General features: G+C 40.4%; 1 protein-coding gene across 2 annotated transcripts in view; it reads right to left on the bottom strand.

Annotated features, from left to right (window-relative positions):
• The window catches only part of tbck (TBC1 domain containing kinase), a 229,090-nt gene that overhangs the window by 121,129 nt on the left and 89,882 nt on the right, over nucleotides 1-18,079 (bottom strand). For both annotated transcript variants that reach the window (XM_059965386.1, XM_059965385.1), the window contains exons 17-19: nucleotides 15,723-15,849; nucleotides 15,142-15,192; nucleotides 13,566-13,649 (exon numbers count right to left, since the gene is read on the bottom strand). In XM_059965386.1, coding sequence (XP_059821369.1) covers nucleotides 13,566-13,649; nucleotides 15,142-15,192; nucleotides 15,723-15,849 — 262 coding nt within the window. The remainder of the gene's footprint in view (nucleotides 1-13,565; nucleotides 13,650-15,141; nucleotides 15,193-15,722; nucleotides 15,850-18,079) is intronic.

Genomic DNA, 18,079 nt, shown 5'->3' with positions numbered 1-18,079 from the left:
TACAAAAGTGGTTGGCATCCTTCTGTCTTGAAGGACAATGGGTGATCATCCTCATCTTCACAAACTTGGGCAGAAAGTATAGAGATCCTGAGATGTCTAGTTGTCAAGATCCCCCTCTTGGCTCACCAGTGTAGTCCAAAGGATAGCTTATGAAGCAATATGTCTGGCATCAGCTTGGCTGCCTCAGGGACTCCACCCCGGATTTGCTGTCTGGGTTTACTCCCACAGCCTTCGTCTCCCCCGAGGCAGGCCACAAGACAATGGGACTATTTACCCATAGCTGGGGATCTGGTTCACTAGCACCAGGGCACGTCCACATGCCAGTGGGACTGCATGCTAAGAGTGCAGAGGTCAGACCTCCTCCCCATCTTCTGTAGTTCAGCCGGAATCAAAAGGAGTTCAGTTTCTGTGTGTCACCAGCAAGGAGGCACTATATGAGGTTTGCATGAGGCATCACAGAGGCTATGAACCGGCAGGGAGAGAGTTACACATTCAACTCTTTTTTTCATGAGACTGGTAGCCAGTGGTGGAAGCTGAAAGTAAGAGCGACAAGCACTACCAACTTACACTACCACAAGGATGTGTCACAACAACCATTTGCAACAGTACAACACTTCAAATGTCTTCCTTGTAAATAGCTTCAGAACTTTGTGATAAAACTATATAACTCCAGTGTTTTTGTTAAGAAAACTCTTGAAAGGTTGAAATAAATCTTAATTCTGCATTAGCTAGTAAATTATCTCAGAGTCTTATTGACTGAGGGGGAAAATGGCATTTAATCTAATTTTATGGTGGGATATAGTAACTCAGACCTGGAAAAGGGAAAACCAAGGAATCTGTCCAAATTAATCTGATAACATCGTGTATTCTGTTAAACATTTATTAATTTGACCATTGCTGGGAACACAGGAAAAGGAACAGGTCATTCACTCCACCATTTAATTAGATCATGCCTTATCTACACTTCGTCTGTTAGCTGTGGTTCTATAATCAGTAATGCTCCAGTATATCAAAAAATCTATTAGCCATAATCTTGAAATTTTTAACTGGTTCTCATACTTAGTAGATGTCAATAACTTCAATAGATGTACAGTGGAAAGCACTCCGGTTGCGTCACAGCCTGGTATGAAACTCCAATGCACAAGAGCACACAGTCAGTTCCACCTTGTGTTCAACTGTTCCCACCATACAGAACAAGAGATGATCTTTCAGGAAGGTTTTAATCCATCATCAGAAATTATACCCCCCCCCCCCCCCCACCACCATCCATGCCATATTATTTTCTGAATATTGGCAACAGGTACAGGAACCTGAACTGACCTCAAAATCATAACACTGCCTCTGGACATAATTTTTTCCCCTCAATCTTGTAACACATCATTATCCTTATTTTAATGTTTATTTTTATAAGTGTAAGTTAATGTATAATTTATTTCAATTTAATTTTACTGTAACTTACTGTAATACTGCTGCAAAAGTCTAATTTTTGCGGCTCTTTATACCAAGTTAACGTATGCCTACAGCAAGAATAAATGTGGAACTTGAACTGTCTTTAAAAGTATAGGGTGGTTGGGGAGAGCGTTCCAGGATTCCACAACCTCTTGTAAAGGTGACAAATAAAGAGCATCCTATCAAAAGAGTTCATTGTTACAAGAAGCAATACATATTTTCAGTCTGCTGTGGGAAAAGAAACACCAGCATGAGAGATCAGTGAGCTAAAATGCAAACCCTGCTTCTGCCCCACCACAGATGAGAATCAGGTTTAATATCATTGGCATATGTGTCTTTGGACTATTTTTACTGTGCCCATGGTCTGTTTTTTTTAATCAATTATGGTATTGTTTGCACTGTTATAACTATATGTTGTAACTATGTGGTTTTGTGTAGGTCTTGTAGCTTTAGTTTTTGGTTTGTTGGGTGGTAGAGTTGGTCTCCTGACTTGGTGTGTCTGAGTAGACTTGTTTTGTCTGGTGGGTTTGGAGTTCCTTTCCAGGGAACGCGCTAAGATGTTAGCATGATATTAATACGCAGCAGCCTCTCCAGACTCTGGATTTGGGGATTGCCAAACATTATGTGGATTTTCTGGTGTAGTCTGTTTTGTCATGAGCTTTTGTGATATCATTCTGGAGGAACGTTGTCTCATTTCTTAACTGCATTGCAGTTGTGGTTTCTAAATGACAATAAACTGAAATTCAATTCAAATTCATTTCAAAAAATGTTGTTATGCAGCAGCAGTAATACATAATAATCATAATAAAAACCACAAATTGGATATATAATTTGTGCATATATTTATTGTGCAATAAAAAGAAGCAATAAAAAAGGAAAAAATGTGAGGTACCATACACTGGTTTGTTGTTTATTCAGGAAACTGATGATAGAGGGGAAGAAATGGTTTCTAAAACATTGACTACGTATCTCTTGATCCTGTACCTCTTCATTATTGGTTGCAATGAGAAGAGGGTATACCCTGAGAGATGGGGGTTCTTAATGATGGATACTGCCTTTTTAAGGTGTCCTGGATGCTGGGGAGACAAGTGCCCATCAAGGAGCTGGTGGAGTTTGCAGCTTTCTCTGATTCTGTGAAGTGACCCGACCATACGAATGGTGATACAACCAGGAAGAATGCTCTCTAATTTACATCTGTAGAAATTTGCCAGCGTCTTTGGTGACATACCAAATATTCTCAAGTTACTAATGAAATATAGCCACTGTTGTGCCTTCTTTGCAACTGCATCAATATGTTGGTCCCAGGATAGATTTTCAGAGTTACTGACACTGCTGATCACTTGAAGAGGACTAGTGTGTGTTCTTTCGACTTTCCCTTCCTAAAGATACCAGCTAATTTGTCAACTACTCCATCACCAGAAATTGTCAGTTCTGACATGAACTGAAACAATTAAATTCATTGATGGGCCCTCAAGACTGTAATGTGTCCCTGCAGATGTTGAGAAGCAGTACCTTGAGCTTAGCTGGACGTCATTCAAACAGTGTAAGAGGCCGAAGAATGAGTCAAAGTAGGAATGGAATGGAAAATTAGAGAGTCTCTTTGAGTGTTTCCAGCATTTTTTCCAAGATGTCCAGCAGTTGTGCTATTGTCTCTTGCTGTTCTAAGGGTTTTTATCCTTTGCTCTTCATTTACATCCCCCCCCCCCAGACAGCTGAGCAGGTGTAAATAAGTTTTCAGTACCCTTACCAACCTGCTTCATCCATTTTCTCTTGATCTCCTCCCTCTCACAGACATTTCCTTTGCTCTCTCCTTTCATCACTCCCTCTTCAGAAGTTTAAATATGCTGATGTTCTTAATCTTCTCAGTCCTGAAGAAACACTATTAAACTGGAAAAGATAACTTCATCCCGCTCTCCATGGATCTTGCATGATTTGTGCTCAGTTCCTGCACTTTCTGTTTTCTGACCTTTTCAAAGACATTGCTCCCAGTGTAGAAATTCACATAATTTTTAACACCAAGAACTAGAAACTGAGTTTACCTAGGCCAATCCTTTGACCTATGAACTATTTGAGTAAAATTCCACCTTGGGAGAGTATTCTTCAACAGAGCAAACATAGAGTTTAAATTTGAAAAAGTACAGGACTGAGTTTAAAATTAAGCTTTTGAAAGCAATATGTATTCTAGAGATAAATCTGTAAAGTGTATGTAAACTCAGAAGCATGAAATCTATTAGATTATTGACATGTTGCAAGGAAGATGTAACACAAGAGTAAGAGAAAATATTGCAAATGTGCAAATCTGTAATGAGACCACAGCTGGAGAAGTGTACACAGTTTAGGTCTCCTAACTTAAGGAAGAATGAATTTGCTTTCAAGGCAGTGCATCAGTGAACCCAGGGATGAGGGGACATCTTCAGACAGACTGAACAAAATGGCCCTGCGCCCTCTAGTGTTTAGAAGAACAACAGAGTACCTTATTAAATTTGTAGGATTTGGAGTCATTCTGACAGAAAGATTAAATCTTTAATTGCATGGTCCGAGAATTGGGATTGATACTTCTAGTGCATATCATAGGAGTTTTCTATAACACAGAACTGACATGAGTTGGTATTATACTACAGGCTCATAAAAAGAGCAATGAGAAGCAGACTGGCTGAGTTTAAGATAAGATCAATTGTGATCATGTCCACTCCAATTTCCATTTTTACAGTTTTATGGGATGTGACAGAAAGGGTTGAAAATCAGTTAAAATTGCAAAACAGAATCCTTCCAATATATTATTTGATTATTATATATACAAAATTCAAAGATGCTATAATAAAGAACATGTTAAGAATTTGGCAAGGCATTTAATGCTTATCTGTAAATATAATGATGGCTACAACGTGTCTGAGGAAAAGAATCAATACTGTATATTATTCAAACATCAGTGTTTAAAGTAGCATTCAGAAAGTCCAACAAAACCACCTTTGGCCTTACATCTGTGTTGAAATCGTTCCCAAGGTTTCACAGCAGCCAGACTACAAACTTGAACTCCTAAAAGTCTTCATCCGAAATTAATCAACCAGTTCTGGAGAAGTTTAGGTACCAAATGTAGGGGCGGCATGGTATTGTAAAGGTTATCGCAATGCTTTGCAGTGCCAGTGACCCTTGCCGTCTGTAAAGATTTTGCACATTCTCCCCATGACTGCGTAAAGTTTCCTTCCACATTCCAAAATCATATGGGGTAATAGTTAATTAGTCACATGGGTGTAATTGGGCAGCACATGTTTAATGGTCCGGAAGGTACTGTAGCTCTAAATAAAAATAAACAGTGATACTTAATGGTGAAGAACCAAGCAAAGGGTATTTCTAATGTTTACAATATGTCTTAAAAATCAATTGTTTCAGCTACTGCAACTAATCTTCACAGGTTGAGGAAAACTTATAGGATACATTTAACATACAGTGCATATTAGGTTTGTCTTTGTACTGTGGAGTAAGCAAAAAAATTAAGCATCTCCTATTTCCACCTATGTAGAAACACTAGAATTTTCTAATGTTCTCCTGCCACTGACGCCTTCATCCATGTCATTGCTACTTCCAAGCTTGACTATTCTAATAGACATCTGTCTGTCTTTCCTCATTCTGCTCTTTATAACTTGAAGTCACATCATTCCATTTCCCTATCACCCTATACTTACTGACTCACTAACTAATCAATGCCTCACTTTTAATATGTGCACTTTTGATTGTTCCTCCCCTTAGGGATTTTTGTTTTGCTTTTCCAATTTCCTTCATCCCTATAAACTATTAAGATACGTAATACCAAGATAGCCAGCTGGAATAAGATGATAGTACAGATAAATGAGTAGCTGAGGAACTGGTGCAGGAGGGAAAGTTTCAGGTTCTTGGTTAATTAGAACCTTTTCTGGGACAGAGGGTTATCCCTATACAAGAGGGATGGATTACACCTAAACTGCAGGGGAACCAGTATCTTGGCAGGGAGGCTAGCTACTGCTACTTGGGAGAGTTTAAACTAGTTTGGCAGTGGGCTGGGAACCAGAGCACCAGGTTAGAAAGCGGAGGGATGGAGAGGAAGGTAATAGGTATGATGGGATGGATAGACTGAAGAGAGTATAATTTTAGTGCTAGGAGAATTATGGGTAAAGGTAATTAGTTTAGACCACAGATCTATGATGTTGTGGGCATTACTGAGACTTGGTTGAAGGCTGGACAGTAATGGGTTTCAGTATTTTTAAAAAGATAGAAAGGGATGTCAAAAAGTTGGTGGAGTTCCACTAGTAATCAGGGACAATATCACAGATGCACTCAGAGGGGACATAATGGAGGGTTTGTCCACTGGGTCTATATGGGTAGAACTCAAAATAAGACAGGTGCCATCACTCTGATGGGATTCTACTAAAGAACTCCCAATAGCCAGTGGGCCATTGAGGAACAGATATGCAGGCAGATGAAGGAAAAGTGTAAAAACAATAGGGTTGTTGTTTTGGGGTCTTCAACTTCCCTAATATAAACTCAAACCTTCTTAGTGCAAGTGGTTTTGATGGGGCGGAGTTTGTTAGGTGCATCCAGAAGGGATACTTAAATCAGTATGTAGATAGTCCAACAAATGGACGGGCTGTACTGGACTTGGTGTTGGGTAATGAGCCTGGCCAGGTGACCAATCTTTCTGTAGGTGAACAGTGCGGAAACAATGATCATCACACCTTAAGTTTTTTGATAGATGCAAACAAGAATAAGTACAGACCTTGAAGGGGAGTATTACATTGGAGAAGGGCAAATTATGAAAGCATTGGTCAAGAACAAGGGAAGTTAACTGGAACAGCTGGTTTTGGCCAAGTCCACATCTGACATCTGGAGGGTATTTAAAAACCAGCTGCACAGTGTACAGGACAGATATGCTCAAGGGCAAGCGGGGCAAGGTAAGAAAAACTTGGATGTCAAGAGAGATGATGAATTTAGTCAAGAAGAAAAACGGAAAGTATGTAAACCATAGAAAGTTAGAATCAAACTGAGGCCCTGAGGATTATAAAGCCAGAAAAGAACTCAAAAAGGGAATTAGGAAAGCCAGGAGGGGCCATGAAAAGTCCTTGGCAATTAAAGAGAATCCCAAGGCATTATATACAGAATCAAGATCAAGAGGATAACTAGAGAGAGGGTGGGGTCACTTAAGGATAAAGGGGAGAGCATTTGCTTGGATGTGAGTGAGGTCCTTAATGAGTACTTTACATCAGTGCTCTCCAAGGGTAAGGGTGTGGAGGATAGGGAGATTAATGCTGAGCATATTGATATGCTAGTGCATTTTGAGGTAAAGGAGGATGCAGTGTTGGGTCTCTTAAAGAGCATTACAGTGGATAGGTTCTCAGGGCCTGATGGGATATACTCCAGGTTGTTGAGAGTGGCAACACAAGAGATTCCTGGGGCCTTGGCCAATATCTTTGCCCTCTCTAGCCATAGGTGAGGTTTCTGAGGACTGGCAAGTAGCTAATGTTCCATTATTCAAGAAGGGAACAAGGGATAATTCTGGAAACTATAGACTGGTGAGTCTCAAGGCAGTGGTAAGGAAGTTACTGCCGAGAATTCTTAGGGATAGGATCTATGAGCATTGGAAAATCATGGCCTAAACAGGGAGAACCAGCATGGCTTTATGTAGGGCAAGTCATGCTTACTAGAATGAGTTTTTTCATGAGGTGACAAGTGTGATTATGAAGGGAGAGCTGTGGATGTCTAGACAAGGTCCCTTGAGGGAAGCTCATCCAGAAGATTAAGATGTATGGGATCCATGGTGAATTGGCCAATTAGATTCAGAACTGGCTTCCCATAGAAGACAGGAGGTAGTGGTCGAAGTGTTGAAGATCTGTGATTAGTGAGATTCCACAGGGATCCATGCTGTTTGTGATGTATATAAAACAGTTGCCAAAAGGGTGGAGAAATGGCAGATGGAGTTTAAGCCAGGCAAATGTGAACTGTTGCATCTTGGTAGGTCAAATGTAAGACACAGTACTGTTAAGATCTTATCCCTAACAGTGTTGATGAGCAGAGAAATCTTGGGGGTTCAAGTTCACAGCTCTCTGAAAGTCACTACACAGATTGATAAGGTGGTTAAGAAGGCTTATGGCATGCTTGCCTTTATAAAGTCAAGGCACTAAGTTCAAAAATCAGTAACTTTTGCTGCAGATTTATAAAACCCAGTTAGGCAGCATCTGGAGTATTGATACAGTTCTGTTTGCCCCATATAGGAAAGATGTTGAGGTTTTGGAGAGGGTGCAGAAAAAGATGTTGCCTGTATTAGAGGGCAGGTACTGTAACAAGAGGTTGGACAAATTTGGGTTGTTTACTTTGGAGTGGCAGAGGCTGAGAGGACATATGATAGAAGTTTATAAGATTAGCCATGGACAGAGTAGACAGTCAATATCTTTTTCCATGGGTGGAAATGTCTTATACTGGAGGACATGAATTTAAGGTGAGAGGGGGTAATTTCAAAGGAAAAATGAGGGATTTTTTTACGCAGAGAGTGAGGGTACCTGGAATATGCTGCCTGAGGTAGTGGTAGAGGCAGAAATATCAGACATTTAAGAGATATTTAGCTAGACTATGAATGTGAGGAAAATGGAAGGGTATGGACATTGTGTAGGTAGAATAAGTTAGTTAGCCCTTTGATTACTAATTTAATTGGTTTGAAACAACATTGTGGGCTGAAGGGCCTGTTCTGTAATGTTTTATGTTCTATAGATGTGTTTTGGTTTGTCTTTGTACTGTGAAGTAAGCAAAGAATTAAATATCTCCTATTTCCACCTATGTAGGAACATCAGAGTCTTGACCCAGCTCATCTGCCCCAGAAGCCTTTATCCAGGACATTGTTGCTTCCTAACTATTCTGTGCTAATGTCTTTTCCCTTTGTAACTTGAGGTCACATCATTCCATTTCTCCATCACCCTTTACTTTGTGACTCACTAATTAATCAATACCTCAGTTTTAATATTTGCATGGTGATTGTTCCTCTCTTTAGGGATTATTTTTGCAATTTCCACCATTCCTATAAACTACCAAGATAGATGTGCAACAACACACACAAAATGCTGGTAGAACACAGCAGTCCAGGTAGCATCTATAGGGAGAAGCATTGTCGACGTTTTGGGCTGAGACCCTTCGTCAGGCCCAAAACGTCAACATCACTTCTCCTTATAGATGCTGCCTGGCCTGCTGTGTTCTACCAGCATTTTGTGTGTGTTGTTGTTTGAATTTCCAGCATCTGCAGATTTCCTTGTGTTTGCAAGACAGATGTGCTCTGGCTTTCCCGAAGGCAGTCACTCCATGCTTGTTTTCAATTGCCAATCCCCGAAACATTGGTATTCTTCCATAAACCTGTTTCCTAAACTCTCTTTAGTTGTTCCCTATTACCGCCTTTTTGATCATCTACTTGTTTTCTAAGTTTTAGCATAGAACTTTAAAAAAAATGTTAATACCTGCAAAACAGTCTGGGACATTTCTAATATTTTAAATGTACTATGTAAATTCAAACTGTTGTTAGTAATAAGTAGATGGCAATTGTTTGAATAACAGTGCAGGATTAATTTATAAAATAACCATGCATGGCACAAATTAGCTGTTCAGCAATGTCAAATGTCAAAAGAATTGAAGGTTTAAATATTACACCACTGAAAATTTAAGTAACTGAGTTAAGCCAGCAACGGAGAAGCTAGCTCAATGTCTTCAGTAACCATGCATCAACAGCGCCACATCATGGTAAATGAAAGTTATAGTTTGTTAATTGCTGAGGTAATACATTAAACTCAAACAGAAAAAAAATTGTAGAATCTGAAAATCTAAAAGAACAGAAAATACTGGAAATACTCAGCAGGTCAAGCTGCCCTTTCAGCTTGAAACATTAACTCTGTTTATCTTGCCCCAGATAGAACACGTACTTCTGAGTGTTTTGAGCATTTACTGATTTTTTATTTTGAGGGTCATTTTCAGATTGGAGGAGACTGCTGGCAATAAAAACATAACCCATTATAATTTTATTTTCTGTAATCTGGTGACCAGAATTAGCACTGTCCTTTTTCTGGAGCCTAACTCCTGATGCATACCACTCCAACACGGCACAAATGCCATGGCCAAGGCACTCCACTGGTCGAAGTCAACCATGGATGTTACATCCCAGCTGTCCATGTGATATGCAAGCATTACTTAAGGTAGAACAGTATGATATGGAGAGCAAGCAATTGTCCATACAGTAGGCTCCCCCTTTCCAGTCAGCTGATGAATCCAAAGGAATGGCAGAAACCAATACAGTTTGACACCAATGGTGTCACAAGAGTTGCCAGTCAGCATTGAACTCAATGTAGGACTGGCATAGGGACTCCAGTTCTGGAATTTTTGTTGTGTTTACTCCTTGCACATGAGTGGGTATAGCCACATGGCAGTAGAGGATTGAGATCAGTTTTCCTTCTCAGTGATGAGCTGCCAATCATGGCTGATGAACCCCATTTTCCCAAAGCGACACAACGTCAGTAATGACCCTTCTCCTCTCGGTAGAAGTGTTTTCTGCCGGGCTTAGTAGCTAAGGAACCTGTGAAAGCCAGGAGCTGAATGTGGTTGACAGAGGCTATTTGAGATGCACACCATTGGAAGTATAGGTTTGTTGTTCAGTCGCTAAGTCAAGTCCGACTCTTGGTGACCTCATGGACTCCTGCACACCAAGCTTTCTTGTTGGGAGATTATCCACACTACCATCCCACCCCGGCTATTACAATCTTAAGAACCACACATACTATGATTTAGTGGATACGGATAAATATCCTACATGCATTCCTAACTCCTAAGCACTCTCATTTAGCTAACAGCTGATTATACATGCATAAAATGGACAGAAACGGATGCTTCAGGTAGATATCAGTTTGGAGACATGGCATGAACCAATGATTGACTCCATTTCTCGCCGATCAAAGTGCAGACGAAGATTGAAATGATTGAGGAAGGTGAGTGAGTGTTCAATGCCGTCTACCAGACCCTCACTTGCTGCTGCCGCAGCAAGGTATCTGCTTGTGATGGTCTCTTTCTCTCCCCTCACTCTCTGCTCCCGAAGGAAGGTCCCTGCATTCGAACCATCTCTTTCTCACTCACTCTCTCTCTCCCCTCACTCTCTGCTCCCGAAGGAGGGTCCCTGCATTCGAACCATCTCTTTCTCACTCACTCTCTCTCCCCTCACTCTCTGCTCCCGAAGGAGGGTCCCTGCATTCGAACCATCTCTTTCTCACTCACTCTCTCTCTCCCCTCACTCTCTGCTCCCGAAGGAGGGTCCCTGCATTTGAACCATCTCTTTCTCACTCACTCTCTCTCTCCTCTCACTCTCTGCTCCCGAAGGAGGGTCCCTGCATTTGAACCATCTCTTTCTCACTCACTCTCTCTCCCCTCACTCTTTGCTCCCGAAGGAGGGTCCCTGCATTCGAACCATCTCTTTCTCACTCATTCTCTCTCTCCCCTCACTCTCTGCTCCCGAAGGAAGGTCTCTGCATTCGAACCATCTCTTTCTCACTCACTCTCTGCTCCCGAAGGAGGGTCCCTGCATTCGAACCATCTCTTTCTCACTCACTCTCTCTCTCCCCTCACTCTCTGCTCCCGAAGGAGGGTCCCCTGCATTCGAACCATCTCTTTCTCACTCACTCTCTCTCTCCCCTCACTCTCTGCTCCCGAAGGAGGGTCCCTGCATTCGAACCATCTCTTTCTCACTCACTCTCTCTCTCCCCTCACTCTCTGCTCCCGAAGGAAGGTCTCTGCATTCGAACTATCTCTTTCTCACTCACTCTCTCTCCCCTCACTCTCTGCTCCCGAAGGAGGGTCCCTGCATTCGAACCATCTCTTTCTCACTCACTCTCTCTCCCCTCACTCTCTGCTCCCGAAGGAAGGTCTCTGCATTCGAACCATCTCTTTCTCACTCACTCTCTCTCCCCTCACTCTCTGCTCCCGAAGGAGGGTCCCCTGCATTCGAACCATCTCTTTCTCACTCAGTGCTGTCAGAGTCCTGGGTCTTGGGCAAGGTTTAATTACTGCAGTTTGTGGATTGGACTCTGCAGTTCTTGTTATAATGTATTTTTGGCTTCTGGTCACTCTGTTTTTTGTTGCTATTTTGGGAGTCTTTGAATCGGGGCTGCCTGCATGTAATGAACAATGAGCTGAACTGAATATGCCTGGACTTGCGATTTTCTGTTTTACATTTTGGGTCTTTTTAAATTGTGGTGGGGGGGGGGGGTTGATGTTTTTCTTTGAATGGGTTCCATTGTTTTCTTTGTTTCATGGCTGTCTGTGGGTAAGGCAAATCTCAGGGTGATACACTACATACTTACTTTGATAATAAATTTACTTTGAAACCTTGAAATCTTCAATATGTCAGACGTGCTCCACTTCACAAGGCTATTGCAATGATTGTTGTAAACCTACGCTTGGGCTTGGGTTATGTTTTAACGTAACCTAAAACATTTGCAACTTAATCTTCGATCAGTTTAAGAAGTCTGTAATTCATTCATATTCTAAATCAACTTAAGTCTAAGAATGGGAAAGAAATTCAAATCTAAAAGGAAACACAAAGATAAATTTCTCAGAAAAGAGAGACGGTCTGTACTAATTGCTAATTTCTTTCGATTCTTTGTCAATGTTAAGATTATCTGCAACCAGAGGTGGTGTGACCTTGTTACATAGCCCCAAAACTCTTCCAACCCTATCAAATTCCTTATTAAGGAGCATGAAATTAATTCCATCTTTGTATTTAGACCACACATGATGTTTACTGTGAGCCCAAAGCACATCTAAAAATGCCTGTTTTAATAAGGAATGTCTTGACATTTGCACAGCACCTCTTGGCTCTAGTACTGACTCAGCGAGCAGCAAAGCCACATCACTCTGATTTCAATAAAGAAGTTCTAGCTCCAGTCCATGATCATTTAGTCCAGATACCTACTAAGCAGATCTCAAGGCTCAGGTGATGGTAGTTTTGTGTTCAGTTGGGACATCCTCCTGAACTCCAAGAGTCAACAACTCAATACAAAATGCCACACTGGAGTGTTAGGCACTGACTGCTACAATGTTTCCAGACATTCATCTTTTTCTTAAACAGTTGTCCCTCATCAAAACATGTAAATCAATCCATCCTCGTAGTTTCCCAAAAAATCATGCAGCCAAATCATGACAAAGTACCAAGCCAAATCCTAAAGAAAAACACACAGTTTTGCTACAGAATGTCTTGGGGAAAAGAATCTCTTTCATTCCACCAAGTATCTCAGAGGGTTCCTGGAAATTGAATACAACCTTTGCCTCTCTCCAACATGAGAGGAGGATCTGCAAGGGCTCGGAGATACCTGCTAGTAGGGTGGCAGAGGTCTAGCAACTTTGATATAAGCAAATTATGTTGTGAGTGAAGGGATGAACATTTCCTGTCTGTGAATTTTCAGGGTCAATGACAGATCTGTCGAATACAGAGGGATTTTTCCCCCACACCACACAGTGTGAACTAAAAGTATAGACTGTAGTTATCAAAGAACCTGTGGGGTTAGAGTTTTTTTTAAAAACTGCCAGTCAAATTAAAAATGAGCCAAGATCACCTGAACTTCTCACCCTCTCCCTAGTGAAACATTGTTAGACAATACTTTGGAATTAATTCCAGTCCAGATGTTTTAACTTAAAGAGTAATAGAGTTTTACAAGGCAATAATTCAATTAAGTGGTCTGAATGATATGAAACACAGAAGTGAATTGTTCATGTGAAAACAGGCACACAATATTCTATTACTGTTTCAGAGTTGCTGACAGACAAATGCTCTTTTTGAACAGATGTGCTGTGCCATATTTAACTTTGTGAATACACCATTTAACAGACAAATTCAACAGTTAACAAAGGCTTAGTGTAACAAAGGAGAGAGAAGAATACAAATCCTGTAGTAATACAGCATCATATGATCGATAGAAGACGTTCACAGTGTTCTTCTCCTTTCCTGGTAGGAAATCACTTGTGATATATGTACTTTACACATGATGTTGTACAAAAATGCATTTAAATATGACATTGATTAGCTGCTGCAAATTTATTGCTCCTCTGCATGAGACACGCAAACAACTTACCTTGGATAACATGAGAATTGTCTTTCAAGAAGAAGTTGTACAAGTATTTGGGAATGAAGGAAGACATGCAAGCATAGGCCAAGGCTACAACAAGAGAAAAAGTAGTTATTGTTAGCAGAATTTTAAAGCAACCAATAACTACACTGTTTCATTAACTTCTACATTCCCCATGCTAAACACGATCATTAAGTAGAAACATAGGTGGCAATTTGTTTAGGGAACTACCAAAACAATTCAAAATTTAGGAGAAGGAATCAGCGCCCTGGACTGACTGAGGGCAGATCTTGCCTCAGTTCTCCCCTTTTTATTTTGGGCTCCTCATACATGGACCACTGAAATCAATAAGCTCAGTTGACGAAAGGCAGTGCTATTCAGAAAGCTGAATTTGTGTGTTTATTTAAATGACAATAAATGTTAGAGAAAATAATCTGTGTTGGAGAAAGTTTCCCAATTGTCATAGGATTTTACACTGCTGAGAATTCCTTTGCTGGTCAAGGATATATCTACTTTCTCCTGTCCTCTCACTCTTTCACCACATTAACATATTTTTAAATTCTTCATTAAACATTATTATCCACCTGCCTTGACAGCTTTTGATTAATGTATTTTGCATTACAACATGTTTTGGGGTAAATAAATTTTTCTTAATCTCTCCGTTTATACCAGTGGTGATGAAATATATGTTCATCTATTTACCATCACACAAATAAGCAACCCTTGAATTTAAATATTTATCCATCAGTCAAATTTCATTTAAACATTCTAGGCTGAAATATGATAAATTTCTAGGCTAGAATTTCTGTGAGATAGTTATTATTCATTTGCAAATATTTCTTTCTGTAAAAACCCTTCATTGAATACCATTGGCACCTGTGTGAAAAATAGCATTTTTCAAGAAATACTGTATATCAAGACATGGTATGTGTGGCCATTTATTCACCAGAGGTCATAGGGTCAAAGTGGCATACCATCCATAAATTGGCACCATAAACAGTACAGGCTTTGAATTGGGGGAGGGGGTTTTAAATGAAGGTTAAAGTTTTGTACTAACACAAATTAAAGCAGCAGTTCCTTCCCAAGCAAGCAGAGGAGTCCAACTGCAAAAGGATGCATTCATGAAGGTGGTCCTGAGATTATCCCTCTCCATCATCTTTTTACTTCTTTGATAGGGGTGCTGTGATGGTGTTCCCAGCTACCTCTCCAGCATGAAGTCCCAGTGTCTTTGGGGATGTGCACATAATATACCTGCCATTCAAGGGTGACTTATTACATGACTAATTATAGTGGCTGGTCCAACTGGGAAGTTCATCCAAATCACCTGATGTCATGATGGGAGACTTCAGGGCAGTTTGGGCTTTTCATGTTACCTTGAGCTAAGGTTTGCACAGATACCCTCAAATTGGCAACTCTGCCCTAAAATAGCAGTTGAAATGAAGCAAGTATTCACCCCCAAAACATTGACTGAAACACGTGTGCCCAACGTAACACTGCTTCCACGAATGTACTTATGTGTACTCTTCGCATTGCCAAGATTTCTCAACACTGGATATTTATCACAAAGTAATTGCACACTTACCTTCATTATTGAAATTCAGATACAAGAATGGTGCACACAGCGAGTCTAAACCTAGGACAAAAATATATTTAGGTCATGACCATAGTCAGAAATATAAATCATAACTACGTACAGTATATCAGGGAAGTCAATGTAAAGTTGTGGAGCTCTGATCATATCACCTCTGCTAACTCTAATAGCTAACTCTCACGTTTACTGAGTCTTTCTTCATGCTTCATATTGCTGACCAGGTCTACAAGACAAAAGATATAGGAGCTATTTAGCTCATCAAGTCTGGTCTGATATTCAATCATGGTTGATTTTCTTTTTTGAACCCAGTCTTCTCCCTGTAAACTCCTTACCAATCGAAAACTCACCGGTCTCTGCCTCCAATACACCCAATGACTTGGCCTCCACAACCCTCTGCGGTAACAAATTCCACAGATTCACCGCCATCTGACTGATGGCATTCCTCCCCATCTCATCCTTTTATTCTGAGGCTGTGTCCTCGGATCCTAGACTGTCCTAATAATGGAAACATCCTCTCCGCTGTCATACTGCATGGAAATGCCAGCACGTCTACACAGAGCAATTAAACTTACCTTGCCAGTATACCAGATCCTGATGGGAAACCACCCAGGCCTTTAAAACACGCCTGAATTTTCCATGACCCTCTGGCGATGACAGCAGCTCATCATACTGATGACACCGTGGAATATCCACCTCAATCTGAAAAACAAATATCATAGAAAGAAAGATTGAGTATAAGGATTCCTGATATATAAATCCCAATCCAGAACCCGGCTATGAAAAAGGATATAAATTACATAGTCACACACACAAAATGCTGGTAGAACACAGCAGGCCAGGCAGCATCTATAGGGAGAAGCGCTGTCGACGTTTCAGGCCGAGACCCTTCGTCAGGACTAACTGAAAGGAAAGATAGTAAGAGATTGGAAAGTAGAGGGGGGAGGGGGAAATGCGAAATGATAGGAGTAGACCGGAGGGGGTGGGATGAAGATAAGAGCTGAAAAGGTGATTGGTGAAAGTGATACAGTGCTGGAAAAGGGAAAGGATCATGGGACGGGAGGCCACCAGAGGGAGATGGAGAACAGGCAAACAACTAAATATGTCAGGGATGGGGTAAGAAGGGGAGGAGGGGCATTAACGGAAGTTAGAGAAGTCAATGTTCATGCCATCAGGTTGGAGGCTACCCAGCCGGTATATAAGGTGTTGTTCCTCCAACCTGAGTTTGGATTCATTTTGACAATAGAGGAAGCCATGGATAGACATATCAGAATGGGAATGGGACGTGGAATTAAAATCTGTGGCCACTGGGATCAGATTGGGAATGGGACGTGGAAAATTACATAGTAGTGTTTTTTTTTACAAGAAATTGAACTTAATTAGGCCCAGAAGCAAGCACCAGTTCTTCATTGTTGACTCTCTCTTCATGCCAACTGTCTTACAATGCATAAGAATATTTGCAAGGTTGAGCTGTGGACTTCACACTCTTTTTACTGATCTCTGTAACACAAATTTTCAATATATCCCTATTTGGCTCATCCATGCCAGTATCCTTGACAGTTCTGATATACTCCTGGCCATATCCTTTTCTGATAACCTCTATAAACTTTTGATCATTCAAAGTGTTGCTGTTCATGCCCTGCTCTACTTGGTTTTCTTCAATGACTCCTGGCTAAATAATAATATTAAACTCTCCTCCTTGCTTTCAGTCTCTTCCATAGTTTTGTTTCTTTCTGTTATTGTAATCCCCTCCAGCATCTTAATTTAACACATTTGTGTTTCTCTAGTTCTGGACTATTGATCAAATCTGAACTTCATTGCTTCATCATTGACAATTGTATTTTCAGCTGTCAAGAACCTTAAGCATTGCAAATTCCTCTCTAAACTTCTCCATCTCTCTACTTTGTATTTCTCCTTTCAGAAACTCTCTCTTGTGGTTTGGCATTAAATCCCTCTGTGTTTGACCACACTCTGCCGAATCATCATGGCATATTTCTACTATGTCATATACAATTTACAGTTTATTGTTGGACCTTGTAATGCAATTTGTTTTAGCTTGATTCTAAGAGAAATGAAGCAGGCACTTGTCAAAGGAGTTAAACAAATATTTTACTAGCGAGATTAATGATTTAGTATAGGGAGGTACACATCCAAGATAATATTACCTTCCTTGTGAGAGGGGTAATATATCCTACAAGCTGGCTGAATCCTAGTGCATTACAATTTACAATTGAAACACAAATTATGTCTTTCATAATTCATGCTTTGTTTGGATCAGAGCAACTGGTTTATGTGATTTTAAAAGCTCAGCCAGAAACTGTGCCAAGTAGTTTTATCCACCCACTTTGCACAATGCCAGTTTAGAGGATTTTTGTTATTTATTCTCAGAATCAATTTTCAGAGATAATTAATCCTAGTATTAAAATGTAACCTCACATAAACGTTAATGGAATTAATGAATGGAAAATATGTTTAAGGGAGTGAAGGGGTATGGTGAAAGAAGAAATATTTCATGGGAACATGAGAAAGAACTGCTTCGCTCAGAAGGTGGTAAGAATGAGCTGACAGTGGAAGTGGCCTTGATTTCAACATTCAAGAGAAATTTGGATAGCTACATGAATAGGAGGGGTATAGGGAGCTATGATCTACAAGCAGGTCGATGGGAATAGGCAGAATAATGGTTTAGGCATGGACTAGATGTGCTGAAGGGCCTGTTTCTGTGCTGTAGTGCTCTTTGACTCTATTAGTAATTTATTTCCATTAAATAAAATGGATACTATGCACAATAAAAGAATATGCACTTATGTAGCATCTACTTTCCCACATTCAAAAGTTGTTCCGTATCCAATATATTACTTTCTCAAATGCTTTCTGTACTACTATGTAAGCAAACACAGCACTTAGTTTTATGCATCAAAATCCCATAAACAAC

The sequence above is a fragment of the Hypanus sabinus genome, chromosome 3 (genome assembly GCF_030144855.1).
Source record: "Hypanus sabinus isolate sHypSab1 chromosome 3, sHypSab1.hap1, whole genome shotgun sequence".
In the NCBI taxonomy this organism is placed as follows: domain Eukaryota; kingdom Metazoa; phylum Chordata; class Chondrichthyes; order Myliobatiformes; family Dasyatidae; genus Hypanus; species Hypanus sabinus.
Note: the sequence above shows the minus strand (reverse complement) of the source record. Positions and strands in the feature narration are given on the sequence as shown.